At 38.5% G+C, this 20,806-nt stretch overlaps 2 protein-coding genes and 1 non-coding gene across 5 annotated transcripts; 1 reads left to right on the top strand and 2 right to left on the bottom strand.

The window, feature by feature from the left end:
• Positions 1–245: 245 nt before the first annotated feature.
• Positions 246–3,865, bottom strand: LOC111329608 (small ribosomal subunit protein uS17-like). The gene is made up of 4 exons (XM_022934343.2): positions 3,796–3,865; positions 2,718–2,846; positions 2,084–2,289; positions 246–418 (listed from the first exon to the last, which is right to left on the bottom strand). The coding sequence occupies exons 1-4, from the start codon at positions 3,805–3,807 to the stop codon at positions 289–291; spliced, it is 477 nt and encodes a 158-aa protein (XP_022790078.2). The 5' UTR covers positions 3,808–3,865; the 3' UTR covers positions 246–288.
• LOC111329607 (pre-mRNA splicing factor CWF19L1) lies at positions 3,855–20,544 on the top strand. 3 transcript variants are annotated; one of them, XM_088754882.1, is made up of 20 exons: positions 3,888–3,996; positions 5,706–5,745; positions 7,338–7,422; positions 7,673–7,792; positions 7,875–7,959; positions 8,252–8,362; positions 9,033–9,112; positions 9,638–9,769; positions 11,059–11,177; positions 11,980–12,064; positions 12,429–12,581; positions 13,165–13,252; positions 13,787–13,837; positions 14,765–14,844; positions 15,479–15,571; positions 16,092–16,114; positions 16,213–16,306; positions 16,551–16,664; positions 19,156–19,253; positions 20,067–20,544. In XM_088754882.1, the coding sequence occupies exons 5-20, from the start codon at positions 7,875–7,877 to the stop codon at positions 20,206–20,208; spliced, it is 1,548 nt and encodes a 515-aa protein (XP_088611008.1). In that variant the 5' UTR covers positions 3,888–3,996; positions 5,706–5,745; positions 7,338–7,422; positions 7,673–7,792; the 3' UTR covers positions 20,209–20,544. The 3 variants fall into 3 exon arrangements, with proteins under 3 accessions (XP_088611006.1, XP_088611008.1, XP_088611007.1); XM_088754881.1 differs by lacking the exon at positions 7,673–7,792; XM_088754880.1 differs by lacking the exons at positions 5,706–5,745; positions 7,673–7,792 and having other exon boundaries at positions 3,855–3,996.
• Trnal-caa (transfer RNA leucine (anticodon CAA)) lies at positions 16,398–16,516 on the bottom strand. The gene is made up of 2 exons: positions 16,479–16,516; positions 16,398–16,443 (listed from the first exon to the last, which is right to left on the bottom strand). It is a non-coding gene; the product is annotated as a tRNA-Leu (tRNA).
• Positions 20,545–20,806: the final 262 nt, after the last annotated feature.

Here is a 20,806-nt window from a genome sequence, read left to right as displayed (position 1 = left end):
AGAAGGAAAGGGAGATGTGGGTAACTATGTCAACTAGCCTACTATGCAGACGTTGTTGGACTCATCACATCAAACAGTCATTCCTCCCCACCATGGAATGATTGCGTGAAGTGACGAGCCTAAAAACATCTGCGCAGGAAGCTACCGTGCACCATGCATAATACAACTTGGGAACCAGCTGAATTAAAAAGTAACCAGTGGGGAGCAAATTTTGCAAACACTGAACAAAAATTGTGACACAAAAATCAGTTTTTATCCGAGTACTTTATTAGCAGAGGGAACATGCATTCAGAATTTCTCAAATTGCTTTTTGTCCTTGCTTGCTTTTCCTTTGCTGACCTTCAGTACATTGAAACGTACTGTCTTACTGAGTGGACGGCACTGACCAACAGTGACCACATCACCAAGGTTGACATCCCTACCAGGAAAGAACAAAAATACATCACTTAAGAAGGAAACCAGCAAAGAGCAAGTACAGCACACGCGGTTGTTATCAGTAGATGTGATAGATGCATGATCTGAGCTGAAAAGGCAGCTGAATAAAGTTGTGCTTGTGTGGCAAACATGGCCTGTTAAAGAGAGGGGAGGTCTGGGGGCATGCTACCCACTGAAAAATTTGAAATTTGAAACTCTAAGAGACATGAATGGTAGCATTTTGGATATTGAAGAAATTTTTTTAGCCAGACAATGATGTTAGCACCAGTTCAGAAATACTTATTTTCTGTCTCTGATTACAATTAGACCACTAGCACTCCCTATCTCTGCACAATGGACTTTGCCAAAAGGGAGGGATTACTCTTAGTCTGGACCACAATTTACGAGGAAGCCGGCACAAAATGGTTTGACAGCTGAGGGGTTTCTGCTTCCAAAGGCTTCTAATGACAGCCCTGAGCACACAAAACTCTTCATATGACAATAAACAATAAAATCATTGTATTATTACACTGCAGAATCCATAAATACAGCAATTTTACTGCCAAGATGTTTCAGGGAGTGGGTGATGTTATACAGAACTACATGCATCTAAAAACGCAGATGAGATTGCATTGGGGATGTGGTTAGAAAGGAGACTTATACTGATCAACACAAAATCTCTACTAAATTGGTGATGCATTAACTAAATAAACTAGTGCAGTGTATCACATACACATCATGATATGGTGTCGGTGTTCAATGATACATGTACCGTATTTATCTGTGTATACATGTAAGTCGACCCTTTATGACCAAAAACTCAGCCCAAAACATCACCGTTGACTTATACACGGATCACAGACAAAGACCTGACCCAAGCAGTCTAAGAAATTAGCATAACAGTCGCCTGAAGTCCATTAGGAAAACTGAGTTCACAAAACCAGTTCTAATTATGTTCGAGTTTCGTCAGTATTCAGTGCATTCTTCATAGATGAAAAATGTAGAAATAATCAATTTTACGTGGCTTAAACAGAAACCTAGTGGGGCTGATTTCTATTGTATTTTCTGATCTGTAGAGCAGACATTTTTCCTTACAGCTTCGCTCCTGTTTTCAGTGCTGAATTCTTGTTTTCATCGCATGATTACAGTAGCTTAGTGACCGGGCAAATGCTGTTTTCTCACGAGGGTTTGTTTGTTATGCACTTGGACCAATTATGTCATTGTGTAGTTTCCAAGATGGCAATCAAAGTGCTCGTATATGCTTAAATCATGAATTGTGGTGATGTAAACAAGTGCTACTAAACTTCACAGTACACGGTTACATTTTGCTCTGCAGTTTTTTTATTCATTGTGTTTTCAATACATTCTCAGAAATGAGAGATCAGCCACTTGCAAAATTTCTATCGGTTTGAATTTCTCTTTACTAGAAATTATGAAAAATCCGATTTTTGACCTTGAAAATGGGGGTCAACTCGTACACGGGGTCGAATTATACACGGATAAATATGGTAAGTCTCAAATTATGCACCTTTGACAAGACACTACAAGATCATAAAGTACACTTATTTCCTGACAAATTTACATGCCATGAAACTTTGAAAATTGAGATTTTCATCATGGTTGATGACCAATCGCATTTCAATATTTGATTAAAACAAGTGAAACGAACCTGAAGCAAGGTGAGAGATGGGCTGAAAGATTCTTGTGGCGTTTTTCAAACCGGTTGTACTTCTTGATGTGATGAAGATAATCACGTCTGATGACAATTGTACGTTTCATTTTCTTGCTTGCAACAATCCCCGTCAGAATACGACCACGGATGCTCACATTTCCTGTGAAGGGGCACTTCTTGTCAATGTAAGTTCCTTCAATGGCCTGTTGAGAGAATCACAAAACTGTTGAAGTCATCACAAAATTTTCTTCAAGGAAACTGTACATTTACTACATTGCAAGATTTTTATGTCTCCAATAAAAGTAAATAAATACTTAAGTCCATAGTTTAAACTTCTCGGGTGTATTCTCAATACTGAACAATACTTTTTTTCTCTTGTTTTCTTACTATTTTAAGCTGACAAATTTTTAATACTTTTGTTTTCCTTTCATAGGAGATAATTTCAGTGATCACAGAAAATTACTCAGAATCACTTTACAGAAATACTTTCAAGCTTTAACATTTGTAACCCCTGAGGAAACAATTAAAAAAAAAGATTTAATCAACTTCTAGCTTTTTCTGCCTATATTGCCAGCAAGTCTGAGGTTCAGGGATCTCACTACTCCAGCACCCACCAGAAAAGTGCACTTACCTCTTTAGGAGTTTTGAATCCCAGACCAACATTCCTCACAAATCGAAGTTCCTTCTTTTTGCCAGGTTGACCCACAATGCGTTTCTTGTTTTGAAAAATTGGTGCCTGCTTTTGATAGGCCCTCTCGGTCTGCAAAATGTTATCACAAGTTACTAACTGCTTAGATGCAAAACATCGTTTAACTAAAGGAGCATTGTCTAGTACCAACAGCATCAGACAACTCTGATGTTTTCCCACATCTTAAGCAGAGTATTTACAGTTGCAGTACAGTTGCCACTCTTTGAATTTTGTATAATCAGACAGTTTATTTATATATTTAGTTATTAATAATATTGATGAAAGCTAGTTCAGTCAGCTGCAAGCTGGTTTGAATTGGGGCTGGTTTCTTCGGTCTCCACATAGTATTTTCCTGCCTCTACGATTCTTATATAAAGCCCTGGATGGCTTACAGGTTTCATATCACCTTAAGTTATACCAAGATAAGGTCGCTTTGGTGTGGGTTTAAACGTACATGTTCTCGAAAACTCAACCGAATTTGTAAGACGCAACTTTTGACTTCGTCGACACTTTTGTGACGAGTAATCATTACCGGAACAAAACTTTGCGTTTCTTAACAATGCCACTCTTTTAGAGTTATAAACAGAGAAAACAAATTCGAGCAAATCTATACTTAATGCTACGAGGTATACGTGTTTTCTTAAGCCCATCGAAACGTGAGTTGGTATCGTAAGTAAACTTCATTTCGGAAAAAACAATGATCGACTCAACCAAAAATACGAAGGTAACCTGTTACTGCATTTAAAAAACATAAGAACAATGGAAATAAGCTAAACGCCTTTTATTAGTGATCTTTCTGCAAATCATCGCCATAAACGTAAATTACGGCACCCATGCCGATGAAAAATATGTTCTACTTATTTAAAGGAACAAATAGCCAAACACGTTTTTTGAATTCATCATGGGGTCTTAAAGGGTCAAATAAAATAAAAATTCACAGTTTATGATATCAGGAATCGTTAAAATTTGACTTAAAGGCGTGTTTGTAGCGAAAGAAAGTCAGATGGCTGGTTAGACAAACCTGTTCCGCCATGATTGCCACTAAAAGAGGACGAACCACGTGGTCTCCTGAATTTTCCCAGCAGTCATTGGTGTTTCCTGACATGGAGACGAGGCGAAGAAATCTAAGATGGCGGCAAAAGTGAACGGAGAATCCTTTTTTGGGATCGATTGCTAGTGCTTCCACTTTTTAAATTACCATCATGGCAGCAGCTCGAAAAATGTAAGTAATTGAAAAAATGTAACACATTTAATCAATGTTACATCTTAATTTACACGAAAAGTGTGTTTTCCTGCGATAAATTTTGATCATACGTAGTCTCAAATTAATGTAAGCTAAATGATCGATATTTGCGGCTTTGCTGCTAATTATTACGGGAAGGATCGCGAGTATTCGATTTTTGGTGAAAATTCAAGAAACTGTCGCATGAAGTTCAGGTAGAACACAGGGGGCCCGTACAATCTGTTTGTGTAGCCGATCGTTGTTTTATAGTGAATGTACCAGATTTACCGTTTGCCTCACCTAGAGTGATATATTGCTGACTATGTACATAAATCATTGATAAATAAACCTTGAATTACTTTGCCTGTGGTGCATAGTCGTCCTTTTGCCTCAAAAATGTGTGTTTTTTTTTTAGCGATTTTGAATAAGTCTGATTTCTTCGTTAATGTAATGCATTCAAGAAAGGCAAGAGTGGAAACCTTGTTTTCAAAGGGTTCACGCGGCCGAGCGATTTTGACCCCGAAAATCGCATTGCTCCGCTTTCAAACTTTGCAGCATTAAGGTCAAAAGATGCACGATTCTCCTCGTACCTTCCAATCGAAAATCCATCCAAACGGACCAGTGCTAGCTCTCGAAGAAAATCAAAATCCCACAGTATTTTAGCATCTGGGATGCATAGCAAGATTCTCATGTGCCAGCCAGAAACCGTCACGTTGATTGCCCTTTTCTGATTGGACAACGTTAAACGATGACCAATTCAAAATATCTAATGAGGGTGGGGAACCATTGGCGTTTAGTGACCCTTCAACTGTTTACCCACCAGACTTGGGTCAAGTGTCTTGATGCTCACCGGAAGCAACTTAAATTTTCGCCTATTGTTCGCATCTCCTTCATCAATTGCGTGAAAAGTAAACAGGTCACCTGGCAACTTAAGCAGCACCTGTGAATTAAAAAATTGTACTGGTAAGCGCCAGAAGAAAATATGAGTCACTGTTTCTTTCATTTCATCTGAAAGAGGTCGAGCCAGGCTTTTGATGAAAGCATAGGAAATATCGCTGCACTTTCCCATGTGCACTTCTCGCAGACAGGCGATGAATAGCTAGGCCTTGTCATGGTTTTCGGCGCTATCTTTACGGGTAGGCAAAGCAGTCAGAAATAACAGTGTTCGTATGGGAATCCCATGGCAAATAGCTTTTCCCAAAATCGAATTTTACGCAATTTATGAATCGCATCATTAAAACACTGAGCAGAAGATTGTATTCACCAAGTTTGAAGAATGTAGGTTGGATAGAAGATGCTCAATTAATTTTTCTAATTTTCCATACATTTGACTGTAAATTTTTTTCCGTGCCACTCCTTCTACCCTGTGAAAATATCAGTCTGTGCATTCAAAGTCTTTTAACTGATCAGCCGGGATTGGAATATTCGAATACTAAACAATCTGTTTCCCTGTTCATTCATTGGCAGACGCGAACAATGGGCGAAAATGTAAGTTGCTTCCGGTGAACATCAAGACATACGACCCGAGTCTGGTGGGTAAACAGTTGAAGGGTCCCTAAACGTAATGGTTTCCCACCCTCATTAGATATTTTGAATTGGTCATGATTTAATGTTGTCCAATCAGAGGAGGGCGGTTTCTGGCTGGCACATGAGAATCTTGCTACACATCCCAGATGCTAAAATAATGTGCAATTTTGATTTTCTTCAAGGGCTAGCTCTGGTCCATTTGGATGGATTTTCGATTGGAAGGTATGAGGAGAATCGTGCATCGTTTGACCTTAATGCTGCGAAGTTTGAAAGCGGAGCAATGTGATTTTCGGGGTCAAAATCACTTGGGCCCTTGAACCCTTTGAAAACAAGGTTTCCACCCTTGTCTTTCTTTAATGCATTACATTAGCGACAAAATCAGACTTATTCAAAATCGCTAAAAAAAAACATTTTTGAGGCAAAAGGACAACTATGCACCACAGGTAGAGTAATTCAAGGTTTATTTATCAATGATTTATGTACTTATTCAGCAATATATCACTCAAGGTGAGGCAAACGGTAAATCTGGTACATTCACTATAAAACAACGATCGGCTACACAAACAGATTGTATGGGCCCCCTGTGGATAGAAGAAATCCGTGGGATCTTATAAACAACTTACCTTGCAAAAATGAATCGAAAGGTCATGGGAATAATAAGGAAATTATTTCCAAATGAAGATGCTCTGGATTGTTTAAAGTGCCTATAACCCCAAAAAATTTATTTGACCATATTAAATCTCTCTAATGCACTGAGCAAAATGCTGCAAAAATTTTTGTGTTTAGTTAAAACCCTGATTTTTTATGAATTTTCAAAGTCGTGGAAAATCGCCTTTTTTGAAAACACAACCTAGGCACGGAATTATCAAGATGGGTCTGGGTCGAGCACAGTTTGTGACGTCATTCCAGGCTTTCCAATGAGTTTGCTTCAAGGACTGGATGAAGTATCTTGACGGATATGCCTGATAAGTGCGTTGTTTTCGGGTGTAGCAACACTCCCAACAAAGAAAAAAGAATAGCACTTCTTCCAATACCTTTTTATGGGGCAGATGACCTGGAGAAAAAAAAGAGAAGAAAGAAGTGGGTTGACTTTGTGCAATTGAAGCGTGCACATTGGAAGCCCACAAAATACTCACCCATGTGTTCCAACCACTTCCGAGAAGAAGATTATTCAGTCATGTTTTCTGCTCTGACTAGCAAGACTTTGCAGCGAAGGTTGTGAAAAGATGGAGTTGGAATTTGTGTCTTTCTGACTGATCACGTGTGGAATGTCGGAGGAAACGAAATCAGCTGAAAGCAAGCGAAGTAAGAGAAAGATAATAAAAATTTACCAGATCAGGCTTTAACGAAGGTTTCGTCCTGTTGGGAACGTATAATTTTGACTGAGATTGGATCAGAGCCCCACTGCTGATGGCCTGGAATGACATCACTGGCCCCAGTCTCTGGTTCACTCGGTCATTTGAAAACTAAACTTGACTTTTAAATATCATAAAAAATCGCGGTTTTAACCAAACGCAAAAATTTTTGCGGCATTTTGCTCAGTGCAATAGAGAGATTTAATATGGCCAAAAAAAATTTTTGGGGTAATAGGCACTTTAACACATTCTCCTTATCAGCACCATAATGAATGTGAAGTGAGCAGTAGAGAGAATGTGCATTCTGATGCCAAATTTAAAGAGTTGCTTTGCATAATCTTCAAAATTTTGTCATGTGATTAGGAGGTGTCAGCCTTCGGAAAACTAGTGGATTTTGGTTAAGAAAGCAAATTTAACTAAAATTCAATTACGGTACTCACTGAACTCTTTACCTTATAGCCTTGTTAGTGGAGATGTTTGTGGAAAGTTTAACACTCTGTTTGGACGAGTAAAAAATATTCTCAAGAAAAACAAGGATTTTGAGGTAAATGGTTTCAAGGGACAATGTGTATTGATTTGGTAACCAAAGGTCTCTGACATAGTAGAGATTGGCCACAATAAATCCATCCACTTAATTAAGAGGTCCTACTGATTTGTTAATGATGAGGATGTTGTGCAGAGGTTTTCAGCTAATGCTTAGGTGTGGGTCCAATTGGTTGGTGATTGGCGTCATTGCCCAACTTTTTTAATCATTATTATTTTCTGGGTTCTCTCTTTTCTCTTAATGTCCTTAGAAACCAACTTTCAATACTAGCACAGGAAGAGAAAGGGTGCCAAGAGATTTTTAAACCTACATTACCACAAGGAGTGAACAAAATAGTTCATTTTGAGCTGGGTTATTTCTGACAGAACAAGTGAGATCCTCAGTTTTTGTTTTTTTCTTTGTGCTCTTAGTCATTATACAAATCCAATACACATCTTGCCATTTTCATGTAGATGTTGCTTTGTGTTGGAAGTTTCTTTGGATCAAGTGAAGAATCTAAAAAAGAATGGGAAGGTTATCTTGCAGGAAACAATTCAGGTGGATAATTTTGATAACTTGAATCCTTAATTTCAGTTAAGCACATACCTTTGCATATTAACTGGTTAATAGAGAACTAAATGGGCACAGACATTCAATCACGATATATGAAAATTTGACGTAAGTATGCAGTTGACTTATGCCTTGAGATTTTAGAATTTTTCCAAGTTTGATCTGACAAATATCAAGCTGTAGCTTACCATTCAATGTTAGCTGAAAGTTTGATATAATGTATTATTAAGCCATTAGTCAGAATAATTATGACTAAGACTCTTCTTTTCCTAAATATCAGTTCCTATCCCTACTTTTCTACTTGGACCTACTGAAATGCAGGAAGTGAGTTACTACTCTTCTGTTTCCTTGGAGAATGGTGGAGAGTTGTGTGAAAATGTAACTTATTTAGGTAAGTCTTATGTGAAGTAGGCTACACATGTATGTATACATGTATAGGTAAATCATTTAGTATAGTGTAGTTCCCCTCATGTTGTATTTCATGCAATGTGATTGCAATACATTTGTATCCAAGTTTTGAAAGTTCCCCCTCCCTATGAAAACTGTGCATGCTGTACTCTTATGTTCAACAATTTGCATGCAATAGCATTCATTGGCATTTTCGTAATTGTTTTGCGAATTTCCCACTTGCACACCGGTGCTTTATATTCCCATCTCTTTTGTTGTAGAACACAATGGCACACAAAGCAAAGCTCTGGCAATGAATAACAATAGCAAATTAACACACTTTCCAGACACATTTGTAAACTGACCCAGACAAGTTTAAAAGACTTCTCCATGATGTTCCCTAATCTTTAATTCAGCATTCTGAACATTTTGCAGACTGCAAAAGGCTTGAATAAACATTATTATTATATTTATTTATTATAATTATTATTTTAGCTGCTGCAATAATTTATCCCTTTTTTACTTATTTGCTATATTAAACTGTAGAGAAAATTATGTATTAAAAGCCTGTCAAGCATTGCGATTGAGCAAGCATTGCTATTGAGTATTAAAATCTAAAATAAAAATCCTTTCTTTCTTAGACTGAATGTATTATTGCTCATATTCTTTTTCAGGCAGGAAAGGGATCTTGAAAACAAAGTCAGGTTTACAGATTGCATATTTGAGTGGATTGGAAAAATCTGAGGCCCCCGAGGTACACTGCATGCTGTAGAAACCTTCAAGTTGTGAATATATTGGAAATACAATGTTTACATCCAGGGATATAGTGGTTTTCACTGTTTTTTCCCATGCCAGTGAAAACACATTAGGTCAAGAAGCCCGAAAGTCTTTTTTGTAATGACCAATGAATTATAAATAACTACTCGTAGGAAAGATCCTTCTATACTTACTTTCTCAAATTGTACATGATACATGCTTGCACTTGCATATGCATTCAAGAAGTGTTCTCTGTTATTTTAAGTGTCATGGTACGTGAAATTTTCAAAGTGGTAGAGTAATCCTTTTGCCTTTTGAATGTTCAAGAATTCCATGGAAATTTAGGCAATAATAAATGGAACTATCGGCAATAAATTTTACCCATTACTGCCTGAAAAGAAGAATAATGTCATAAGGTAGTAAAAAAGGCATCCTTTCTGTCCTATTCCACCTTCCTTAAGATGTTTCAGTTGTTGATCTATTGTCTTGATGTGCGATACAACTTATCACCATTTCAATATAGGAAGGATGTCATTTCACTGTGGATGATGTCGGGTCACTAGAGTCTCAGTGCCAAGATGAAAGCTTCAAAGGATTAGACATTCTCATATCATCATGTTGGCCAAGAGGGGTGTCCAACTTTGCTAATCAGCCTGTGAGTTTATTATTGTTAACAACATTATCATAACTACAATTGTTATTATTATTATTATTATTATTATTATTATATTAATTGTAAATTAAATATAATAATGAAATAAATGAAATTGTTAGCTCCTTGCAAAAGGAAGTATTTTTAGGTCTATAATTTTAGTCTTATTTTATACTATATTACAACTATTGTTTATGTATCTTTTTATTTTATACACGACCCTACTGCTGCACAGCTTCAATACTTATCGTGTCTAAATAAAGGTTTTACTTACTTTTACTTACTTACTTACTAATTGTCAAAGATGCATTAAAATTAGAATTTAAAAATGTTGACTGGCTAATTAGAGTTCAGGAAATGTGTCATTCTCTCCATTAGGGGCATTGGCAAGGGAGAGGTTTTGGGGTGCCCTCGATCCCCACTAAGTGAGATGATCTTTTCAAAAATATGTAAACCTTACAAATTTGACAAAATTTAAATAGTGTGAAACACTCTTTACTCCTGCAAAAACTAGCCACTTAAAATGGAACACTGTAAGGATGTCAAAATTGTTATGATACAGGACTCGACACTAACTTTCAACCCACTAGCCAAGTGGCTAGTGACAACTTAGATGTTACAACAATTTCAGTTTGTTTACTAGCCAAACTGGCTCGTGGAAATCGAAAACCACTAGCCAAAACTGAATTTCTATTAGTCTGTGGCTAGTTGGCTACCATTAGTGTCGAGCCCTGATGATAGATAGGTACATGCAGGGAATTATGGGTGTGACATTGAGTGATACCCACTTTGAAAAAAAATCTTAGAATTGGCCGGGCAGCTTTAGGTTTCTAATTCTTCTTTTAAATTCTGTCAGTCCACATGTAGTTAAAACCTGATATGATTGCACACTTGCTTAATAATTTACAGTCAGTGATCCTTTTACCCCTCATTGTGAGGGCAACCAAAGGCTTCAAAAAGAAGATATAAAAAGCATAGGAGAACAATCATCTCTGCAACGACCTTAATGGAATTAAAACTTCTGACGAACCCTGTAACTCCCGTGAATGACCAAGACGTAGTTTCTCCTTACAATATCAATACAATATCAAGCAGACAAGTGACAAGAATGAAGAAAAATATCAATCAGGGGTTTAGTACATAATGTTGATCAAATCCCAAATTTTCAGAACTTACATCATAAGAATTGTATGGCAGACAGTAATGAGAATTCCTGATGAGATCTAGGCAGTGTAGGGGCCAACAAGTAGAAAATATCCCTTTGAATTGGTTTTGATTGTCATGAACTGTAGGAGAGATTTAACCCTGAAAAGAGTGGCTCAGCACTGGTGTCCAGACTGGCACAACAGTTAAGGCCCAGGTACCATTTTGCTGGTCATGAGGGAGTACATTATGAGAGACCCCCATACAGGTAAGAGAAGAGTATTTGGCCAATATGTTCAAACGCCAACCCTGTGTGACAAGTTAAATGAAAACATTTTTTTACTCCAGCCTCAAAAAATTAACATGAAATATGCATGTACCAGTGTTCTGTTGGTTATGGAGCTGGCCAAAAAGGGGTTTGACTTGAACCCCATATTCTGGAAAATCTTGTTTTGGCCTGTAACTTCTTTTGAAAAAGTTCCATTGTTTCCCTCGGATTCTTTTTCCGAGATCTTCTTTGTGGTAAAAACAAATCATTTCTAGAAATTTGCATTATACTTAGCACCAACTTAGGTCTCTTAGTTTGCAGCAGTTGTTTGGTCCGTTGCTTAATCGATCAGCAAAATTACAGTATACCGTTAACAAGTTTTACTGTACGTATGTTGCACGATCCTCGCAGTAGAGAGCGTTATTTATGCAATAGCGAAAATCAGACCTGTACGGGATTCGAACCACTGACCTCTGCGTTACTAGTGCAGTGCTCTACCAATTGAGCTAACAAGCCAACTGGGAGCAGGCCGTTAAGTTGATTCGTAATAAACCCGTGATGATAAATCAGATACGATGAATATATGAAGTTCATATATTTTGAACTGCGGTTGTAGATACGTATGATGCACGATCTTCGCAGTAGAGAGCGCTATTTATGCAATAGCGAAAATCAGACCTGAAAAAACTCAGGCCTGTACGGGATTCGAACCACTGACCTCTGCGGTACTAGTGTGAAGAAATCTACACAGTAAGTTTAACTGTGTAGATTTTTTCGCGATTCACTTTAATTGTTCTTGTAGGAATCACCAAGTGTTGAGGGAATCTGCACAGCATGTGACACGATTTATTGCCCTTGCTCAAGCTGGTAATCCAGACAAAAAAAAGGTACGTGAAAATACTTTATCATTTCCATAATACCCTTTGATAGTTCGGGTGTGCATACAGCTTAATCAATACGTTAGGGAAACAAACAGACATATACCTTGAGCACCTTTATTTGAGCCTCTCTCTACAATGTGCCCCGCTCTTCCTCTACTTGTCTAATAACCTCAAATCTTAGTATACGAAATCATAGCTTTACAGTTATTCACTTGAGCGAGGTAGCATTGGGGTACGAAATATACTTTCATTTAAAGACTTGCAGCAAGTTTGAGCAACGCAAGTTTTAGCGAATAAAATACATGTTGTTTGCGGTATTCACCATGACTGGGTCACAATTCAGTTCCCTTTGTTCTTTTATATCTTGCAGTACATGTACGCGTTCAATATAGTGCCCTTAGTGTCCATGGATAAAACCGAACTTGTCAAACAGCCATCAGATGTTACTGAGTGTCCTTACAACAAAGTTTCAAGTGGCAGCAATGTGAACACAGCTGGCGAAGAAACAAATCTACAGTCTCAGGTGACCCTTTAAACAATTCTGGACAATAAAGTAAAGGTTAGACTGTAATGCGTGAAATCTTCAGGGACTTGGAGAGGCACCTTCAGTGGTAGCATATTCACAAGTAATGAAGTGACTGCAGTATACGCTTTACGCAATGAACTAAAAAAATAAGTTGTCAATATTTTAACCTGCAGATGAAAAACAGGTAGGTAGACGAGTTGCAATTCGAGAAATTTCAGCAACGAAGTCAGGAAAAAAATCAGGCTTTGACAGAACTCGCGCCAATGCTCCCAGTAGCGCCAAATTAGTAACTTTGAGACAGGCTCAAATCCTTTACAGGAACGGAGAATCCACCTAAGTTTTCCTCGCTCTCGTCTAGCCTACGTTAAGTCGTACCCTCTCACCGAGAGGTTTCTGTTTCTCGGGGGGGGGGGGGGAGGGTACGGCCACACATAGGCGAGCTCTCGTCATGCTCAATAGTTTAGGACACGTTTAGGGGTACTGGTCGATTGCACTGTAGACTATTGGCTCACAAACTTTCAGAATATATGTCTGTGTATTTGTTTCTGAGGGCTTAATGGCGTCTACTTGTCTATTGCAGGCCAGTGCTACAGGTCAGAACTTCTTTTTTGATATGAGTAACACAGGGAAGTCACAGAGACCTGGACAAAAACGACATAGGGATCATGGTATCACAAAAATACATAGCATCAGCTATAAATAACTAAGTGGCGTTTTAGATTTTCAGGCATTTCTGCTAAGCCTAGTTTCTGTTGGATGAGGAGCCGAGAGGTCTTTTAACCCCTCCTTAATGGAATTCTAGCTGACCACAGGTTACCCCCACCCCCTCCACCCCTCCCTTTCCACCCCCACCCCTCCATCCCCACCCCATCCGCAACCCCCACCCCCATCCCCTCCACCCCTCATCCCCAGCCCCACCCCCCATCCCCCGGGGTGATTTGTATCACTAACACCATGTTCCTGCAACCCGTAAGGGATCGAACACGTATTACTCAAGTGTTGAGCATTAGACAACCCGCTTCCCGCGGTACATTTTTTGTTTGTGGCTCGAAAAAACTCTTCTTTTAGTTAATTAGGGATGTAACTGCCTAAACCTGTATACCTAACATTTTTCTGCTAACTTGGCTTGTGCTGTTATCTTAAAATATAACTGAATTAAAGTTTTCCAGTCACTTACCCCAATCCCGTTCATTTTGTTACAGGTGGTGAAGAAGGCGGTTCAAACAGAGAGCCAAGACAACGTAAAGGACCACGTAAGAATGATCCCCTCGATTACTGCAATGTAGGGAAAAACTTACTGAGTAACCTTTCATGAGTCATTTTGGCCTCTTTTCATCCTCATAGTCTTGAGAACGCGTTGACCCAAATGCTTTAAACTTGTTTATTAACTTTATTGGTCTCATTAGTTACACATATACAGAAATAAAAGAAATAAAAGAAAGGACCAAATGGGATTGCGCGAACGGAAGCAGAATCCCATGTGAGGCGCAACCCGAAATGTAAAAAAAGATATATATATATATATATACATATGTCCGATAAAAAAACTAAAATTTAATTAAGTAATTTAACTATGATTGAATTTAGATAATGTACAGTACAATGCAAGTGAAATCAGTCAGATAAAAATTAAAAGCGATGGCAAGGGCAGTTACGGGAGAGAAACCAGTTGCAGGGCATGTCAATATTATAAGTAGTGTCCAGTAAAGTAGAATAAGTGGCGCGCAGAAAATTTTTAAAAATACTTAGACTCGAAAAATTGTCATGAGAGGCGAGATTACAGATAATGTTCCAGGGTTTAACAATTCTATTAAAAAGGAGGACTGAAAATTTGCAGTTTTTACTTTTACAGTAAGCAGGTTTTAGTACGAGAGTAGGGTTCTTAGAGCGAGATCGGCCCTTTGTGACAAAAGTAACATACCTATCAATATTTAATTTGAATATATCAACAAAGTTGAAATGGTAAATTGGCCACCGTAACAATTACAAAAGCTGACGTTTCGAGCGTTAGCCCTTCGTCGAAGCGAATAGAGGAATTGTGGGTTGTGTATACTTTTAAAGGCAGAAAATGGAGTTACATTATCTCAAGCGAGGACAGAAAGGCTAATTTAAATATAAACAAAAGAATATTAATCCGACATCCATTTATGAAAGTGGTCAATATTCTTTTTCCTCCCAAGCTCCCTTAAAAGGTTCCTGTTGGTTCTGCCTGGGGAGTCCTGAGGTCGAGAAACATTTGGTTGTCAGTGTGGGAGACGATGTAAGTACACAAGTTGCGGTTCCATTCAAAGTCGAAACCTACGAAACGAAATGCTTGTCAAAGGGCTGTGGTTCTGTAACGAAAACAGCAGGAAATCGTTTTATTAGACAGTTCTTTTATTTAGAGGCCCCTAATGTACATTCCCTCAGTCTGCTGTGAGTTTTATGCTTTATGTAGATTTGTCAGAAAACTCTAAAACTACTTGAAACAAGGGTGGTATCATTCTTTGGAAGGGTTTTCGAGTTTTCCAGCAGGAATCGAACTCATCGCACATGTGTGTATGTGTTTGGCTTGCTGCACTCGCTACTAACCAGCACAGCCTCTTTAACCCAGTCAGGTCTCATGTGTATAATTGGTGGAGTGCTTTACTGAATCGAAAGTCTGGAGGATCATAGCTATTCCTATTTTCCTATTTACGGAAAAAGTCGAATCTCGAAGCTAACCGAATAGCCTTCCCAAAAAATGCTATTTTTTGTATTTTCACCCATTATCATCTCTTAGTGAACCCTTCCAAATATACACGTAGTTTTAATTTGACCACAGTCTGCAATTTAATTTTGGACCACGACAAACATGTGTAGCTTCTCCAATAAATGGTACGTAACTTTTTGTTTTATTTTCCATTTGACATCAGTCATACGTGGCGTTGGCCAAAGGAGGTCTGGTACCTGACCATGTATTGATCTGTCCCATTGCGCATTTCGAGTCAACAGTTAAATTGACCGAGGTAGGAGACCTTTCCACATCTATTTCTACATGCGTCACTACATGTACATAAAGTACACGGAGTGACGCATAAATGGCTGTTGCATTTCAAGTATTATTAGCATGAAATGGAAAAGAAATTGCTCTTGCAAGAAAACCATAACGTAGCTTTTGAAAAGAAGATTGAGCTAAGAAACGAAATCCTCCATGACAATTTTGTCCTTAAGGAGGGGGGCATTGGGATTTTCGGTATGCCGCTTTGGCTATTTTGTAGATCGGTTTTTGTGTAAAAAAAAACTTCTAGCTTCATGCTACTACGGAAACTGGAGTTATATGCCGGCCTGACGGGCCACTTGATTCATAAACAGACTTTACCTTTTTTGTACTCTTTACATTACCACGACTTAATCGTACAATGCCGTTAAAGCAACGTTTCGACGTTTTACTGTGATGTTACTGTTCAACACTGAGTATGATGAAGCTGCTACCAGTTCTTATCTTTGTTGCCTAAGAACAAACTTACTTTTTTTGTTTCACTGCAGGAAGTGCTCATGGAAATTGAAAAATATCCTTTAGGGAACATGTTCAAAAATAATCTGTTGTAGTTGTGATCTTTGAATGTCTTGTGGTTGTGACTGTTCGAATTCTTTAACATCAGAGCAGGTTCAAGAGAGCGCTTCGCAAAATGTATCATAAGGAAGGCAAATCCTGTGTTATTTTTGAAAGGAATTATTACACTCAGCATCTTCAGCTTCAGGTAACACCAATGTTTATCCTTGTAGAAAAAGAAAGAAGAAGACGCGAGGTTAACCATAATCGCAAAAAGAAAAAAAGAAGGAAAATTAAAATGTCAGGAGTGGGATTCGAACCCACGCCTCCATTTGGAGACCAGAACGCCCGGCCCAGTTGGCACTGGGAAGGAGGTTATCCTTGAGTCTGGCGCCTTAGACCGCTCGGCCATCCTGACAATTACTAATTGGAGGTGAATTTTTTTTTAATAGGTTATACCGGTGCCTCTCACAGATGTGGAGGAGTTAAAAGACATTTTTAGAGATCACGGAGATTCCAATTCTCTTGCGATGAGGGAAGTGCCTGCCAATACGGAGCTTAGTCAGGTGACGTGTTTGTTATTTGATGATTTGCACGTTTTTTGAGAAAATAATTTGGATATATCAAGAAAGTTGAAATGGTAAATTGGCCACCGTAACGATTACAAAAGCTGACGTTTCGAGCGTTTGCCCTTCGTCGGAGCGAATAGAGGAATTGTGGGTTGTGTGTGCTTTTAAAGGTAGAAAATGGAGCTACGTTATTGGTGGGAACATGGCAACGAGAAAAACACGAATAAATTAGTGGAATGAAAAGCGTTCGTTGATCCCTGTGGGATTTAGACGGCCGGTTTGAAAGATGAGCTTTTGTTCAAGAGTTTTACGGCTTTCCGTGCTACCTAAGTGTAAGAAAAGACCGCAGATTGCCATCTGTTGCTTAGAATGACTAGGTAAATTAAAATGTCTAGCGACTGGTTTCGATGTGTCCTTGTTATTCCTTTCCACGTCTCGAAGGTATTCTCGGAATCGGTCACCTAGTCTTCTGCCTGTTTCGCCGATGCATATCTTTTTGCAATAAGTGCAAGTTATGCAATAGATTACATTGGCGGAGGTGCACGTGAAGTGATCGGTGATCTTAATGGATCGTTTGGGTCCCGATATTTTATTTGTGTTGTGAATGAAAGGACCCGTTTTGCATCGTGCACGAGCGCATTTAAAAGTGCCTGGTTGATCATTAGTCTGAAAAGAACTTCTGACCAGAAAATTGCCTATGTTTTGTCGCGTTTGAATGAAATGAGCGGAGGCTGCGAAAAGATAGTGCTTGTCTCTGGATCGTTTTGAAGTAATTTAAAGTTTTTAAGAATGATGGATTTAACTGAGTGGTTGTGAGGGTGAAACGTGAGAGTGAATGGAATGCGGTCGGAATCTTCCTTTTGTGACGTTTGTAGTGCTGAATGTCGATCAATAAGTTGGGCGCGGTGGTCACCCGCTTGAACGACAGAAACAGCGTAACCACGTTTATCGAAAAACTGTCACATTGACTCTGATTTGTGGTGGAAATCAGAGTCATCACTACATAAACGAAGAAGTCTTAGAAACTGAGAAAAAGGAATGGAATTCTTAACGTGGGATAGATGCGAAGACGAATATAACAAGTAATTATGCGAGTCTGTTGGTTTATAATAATAATAATAATAATAATAATAATAATAATAATAATAATAAAGGTCTTTATTAAGAATTATTGTGCATACAGACGTGCAACAATTAACATGAAAAGAATGAATAAGGAAAAAGAATAGGTATTAATTACTATTGAAAAGACATCTATTAATAAAAACTGATTTAAAACGGCTAGTCTGAACCTTAGGCAAAATATAATTATGCGACCTAGTTCTCAACTGCCGTGTTCTCTGGGGAGGTAAGAGATCGCTCAACGCAGTGTTGGTGGAAGAGATCCTTTGCCATAACTTCTTATCTCTATTACAACGGATATCCAAGATACTGTTTTGCTTTAAGCAGTCCAGCTTATAACACCTGGCAAAGAGCTTATCAATTCTACTTAAATATTTGCTATAAAAAGCACACCCCCAGACCTCAATAGCATATGTAAAAACTGAAAGAATCAAACGTAGAGTTCAGGTTTGGAGCCGTTGTATTGGCTGAAAAATTGGTGTTCGACAAAACCTACAAAAAGATTGGCATAGCTAGGTCCCATTTTGGTGCCCATGGCCACACCATTGGTTTGTTTGAAGAAGTTGTCCCTGAATGAAAAACAATTGAGTGTGAGATAAGTTACAGTGAGCAGGTTAGAAACCTAAAAATAACTTAGATACCAGCATAAGGAACAGGGAGTGCGACGGCAACAGAAATTATAGCAGTATGAGCAATAATAACAACAACGATAGCCACAACAATAGCAACGGTAATAACTACAGCAATAATAATCATGATATTAATTCGCCGATCAATTCGAACCTTCAAACTCCATCACCCCCACCCCCCCCCCCCCCCCAAAACCAGGCAAACCACGGGCTTTTGACTGTCGCCCGTGTCTCGGGTGCAGGGAATTTGAACCTTGTCTGGGTGGCGTGGGAATTTGAATCTGCGGAATACTCAATGAATGACAATAAAAAAGAAAGAAGTACAAATAACTGTAATCACGAATGGAAAACTCAGCAACAAAAATGTAACCACAGTGAAAATTAGACTTCTCATGATATACAAGCATAGAGATTCCGACGGAATTCGTACACATTCCTCGCAATGACTCTGAGGGCCTGGTACCAAATTAGCTGCGAAGCCACACTATTAGAGCGAGCTCATTTTTATCACTTTTTAAGTGTACTATGTTTTAGCATCGTCAGTAACGTTATATAACATCCTTCTGGGGATGTATGGGGGAACGACAGCTACAGCAAAATCGAAATTAAGATATCATTAACGCCGGACGAGTCTTGTCGGCTCGTTTTATTTTTATTTAGCTTCATCACCATCAATTTATACTGCTTATTTTTTTGTGATTTCTTTATTTTTTTTCTTGACTTATTTTTTTTCACAGATCGTACCGGTTGGAGCGCCCTATTTTGTGGTAGAATTCGACAACGAAGACAAATTGCTTCACAGAGTATCTTCGAAGATGCCTCTTCAGTTTGGAAGGTAGCTTTTTAAGATAGTACCTGGGTGGTTTATCATTAGCTTTGATGTAACTTTTTGGGACAACATTTAAGTAGGTTGCTAGAGGTTGTCAGACCTGTGTAAAGTGTAATATATTAAAATAAACTCTTTACGCTTTAACATCGGTGTCTATATTCTTTATGCTCTTCTCCCTACAAATCTTTTGTTATTGACCAGAAGAATTTGTTTAACGATCATTTCCTTTATTTTCATGATCTTAATTATTAATTTAACAGTATTAATGGAAAGAGAAAATATATGCTGGTTACTCGGACCTAGGTTACTCGTGGGTATAAAGGGGTTTGATGAAAGAAAAACAAAATCACGCTGAACGTATTAACTGTGGCTTTGAAAATTCTTGGTAAATTGGCAGTATTTTTTGGCTTTATCTCCGTCTTGTATTTGTACGATAAAGGGGAATTTTCGTAATGTTGAGTATCGAAGGCACAATAGGCGTGCCTCTGTCTTTACCACGCTTCTACGATTGGTATAGAAAACCTCATACCACAGAGATGATTCTATTCATTAAAACGTTTCCGCAGATCACTTTCGTTTTCCTGCGCTGGAGGCTGACATAGTGTCAACCGCGAACTTTCATTGGTTCCCAGTACGTTCTATACCTTGTCTAATAACCTCTTAGCTCAAAAAAAACTCCAAAATGATTTGTTCGTGGTTGTATTTTTGTTGTATTATAAGCTACACGACTGAGTGAAGTTGTTGTTATTGGTTTGGATTTGGTTTCACCATACTCGATGAAGGAGCGCTCTATTGATCTGGTTTGTTTTTCCTGAACAGGGAAGTTGTTGCCAGTCCTGCCCTCCTCAACATGCCTGACAGAGTGCACTGGAAAGCTTGCAAAGTTTCTGAGGACGAGGAAACAAAGATGGCGGGCGCCTTTAGAAAGAAATTCCAACCGTATGATTTTAACTTAGACTAGGCAGACGACGAGAATCGAAACGAAATCGCCAATATGGCGGAGGGTACCTCTAAATAAACAATCCAGACCCAAAATTTAAGACTTTCAGGAAATACTTTCCAAGGGAAACAACGGATTTATGATGTTCGGTCGTTACAAGCAGTATGGTCAAACAAGAACTGTAGCAGGTGATGATTTTCAGACAAGTTGGATGGCGAGAATTCTTGTGTTTATAAAGTGGACGAGATATTTCGGAAAAGAAATTTTCATTGGTTTAGAAACAAAGAAATGAAGGTTTCTTCAATGCTGTTGCTCTTTATAATTTATGAAATAAATGATCAGTTTCCTTGAATAGAACCAACATCCCTTTAAAGTTTGCCATGCTTCCAACGTGTGGCTTGGTAGCTCAGTTAATAGGGGGAACGGTCGCGAATCCCGTCGTGGCCTGGATTTTTTCAGGCTACTCTAAGCCATTTCTCTACATACTACGTACCTGTCACTCTTTTCAGTAGCTCTACGGTGGAAAATTACAGCGAGCGCGTCAAGAGGAGCGGATTCTACCTCACTCCTTCATTCAGCGACTAGAAGATAAATTCTTAATTTCCTTATTAGTTTCTGG

Source organism: Stylophora pistillata, chromosome 3 (genome assembly GCF_964205215.1).
Source record: "Stylophora pistillata chromosome 3, jaStyPist1.2, whole genome shotgun sequence".
NCBI classification, from domain to species: Eukaryota; Metazoa; Cnidaria; class Anthozoa; order Scleractinia; family Pocilloporidae; genus Stylophora; species Stylophora pistillata.
Note: the sequence above shows the minus strand (reverse complement) of the source record. Positions and strands in the feature narration are given on the sequence as shown.

Bases quoted from the DNA above. Each gene is read 5' to 3' on its own strand.
- LOC111329607 (XM_088754880.1), top strand. From the start codon at position 3,977: ATGGCAGCAGCTCGAAAAAT. The intron at 13,253-13,786 runs GTATCACAAAAA...ATTTTGTTACAG, and splicing joins AAAACGACATAGGGATCATG to GTGGTGAAGAAGGCGGTTCA. The intron at 14,845-15,478 runs GTAAGTACACAA...ATTTGACATCAG, and splicing joins TTGTCAGTGTGGGAGACGAT to TCATACGTGGCGTTGGCCAA.
- LOC111329608 (XM_022934343.2), bottom strand. The intron at 2,290-2,717 runs GTAAGTGCACTT...TTCTCTCAACAG, and splicing joins GATTCAAAACTCCTAAAGAG to GCCATTGAAGGAACTTACAT. The intron at 419-2,083 runs GTTCGTTTCACT...CTTTCCTGGTAG, and splicing joins CATCTCTCACCTTGCTTCAG to GGATGTCAACCTTGGTGATG.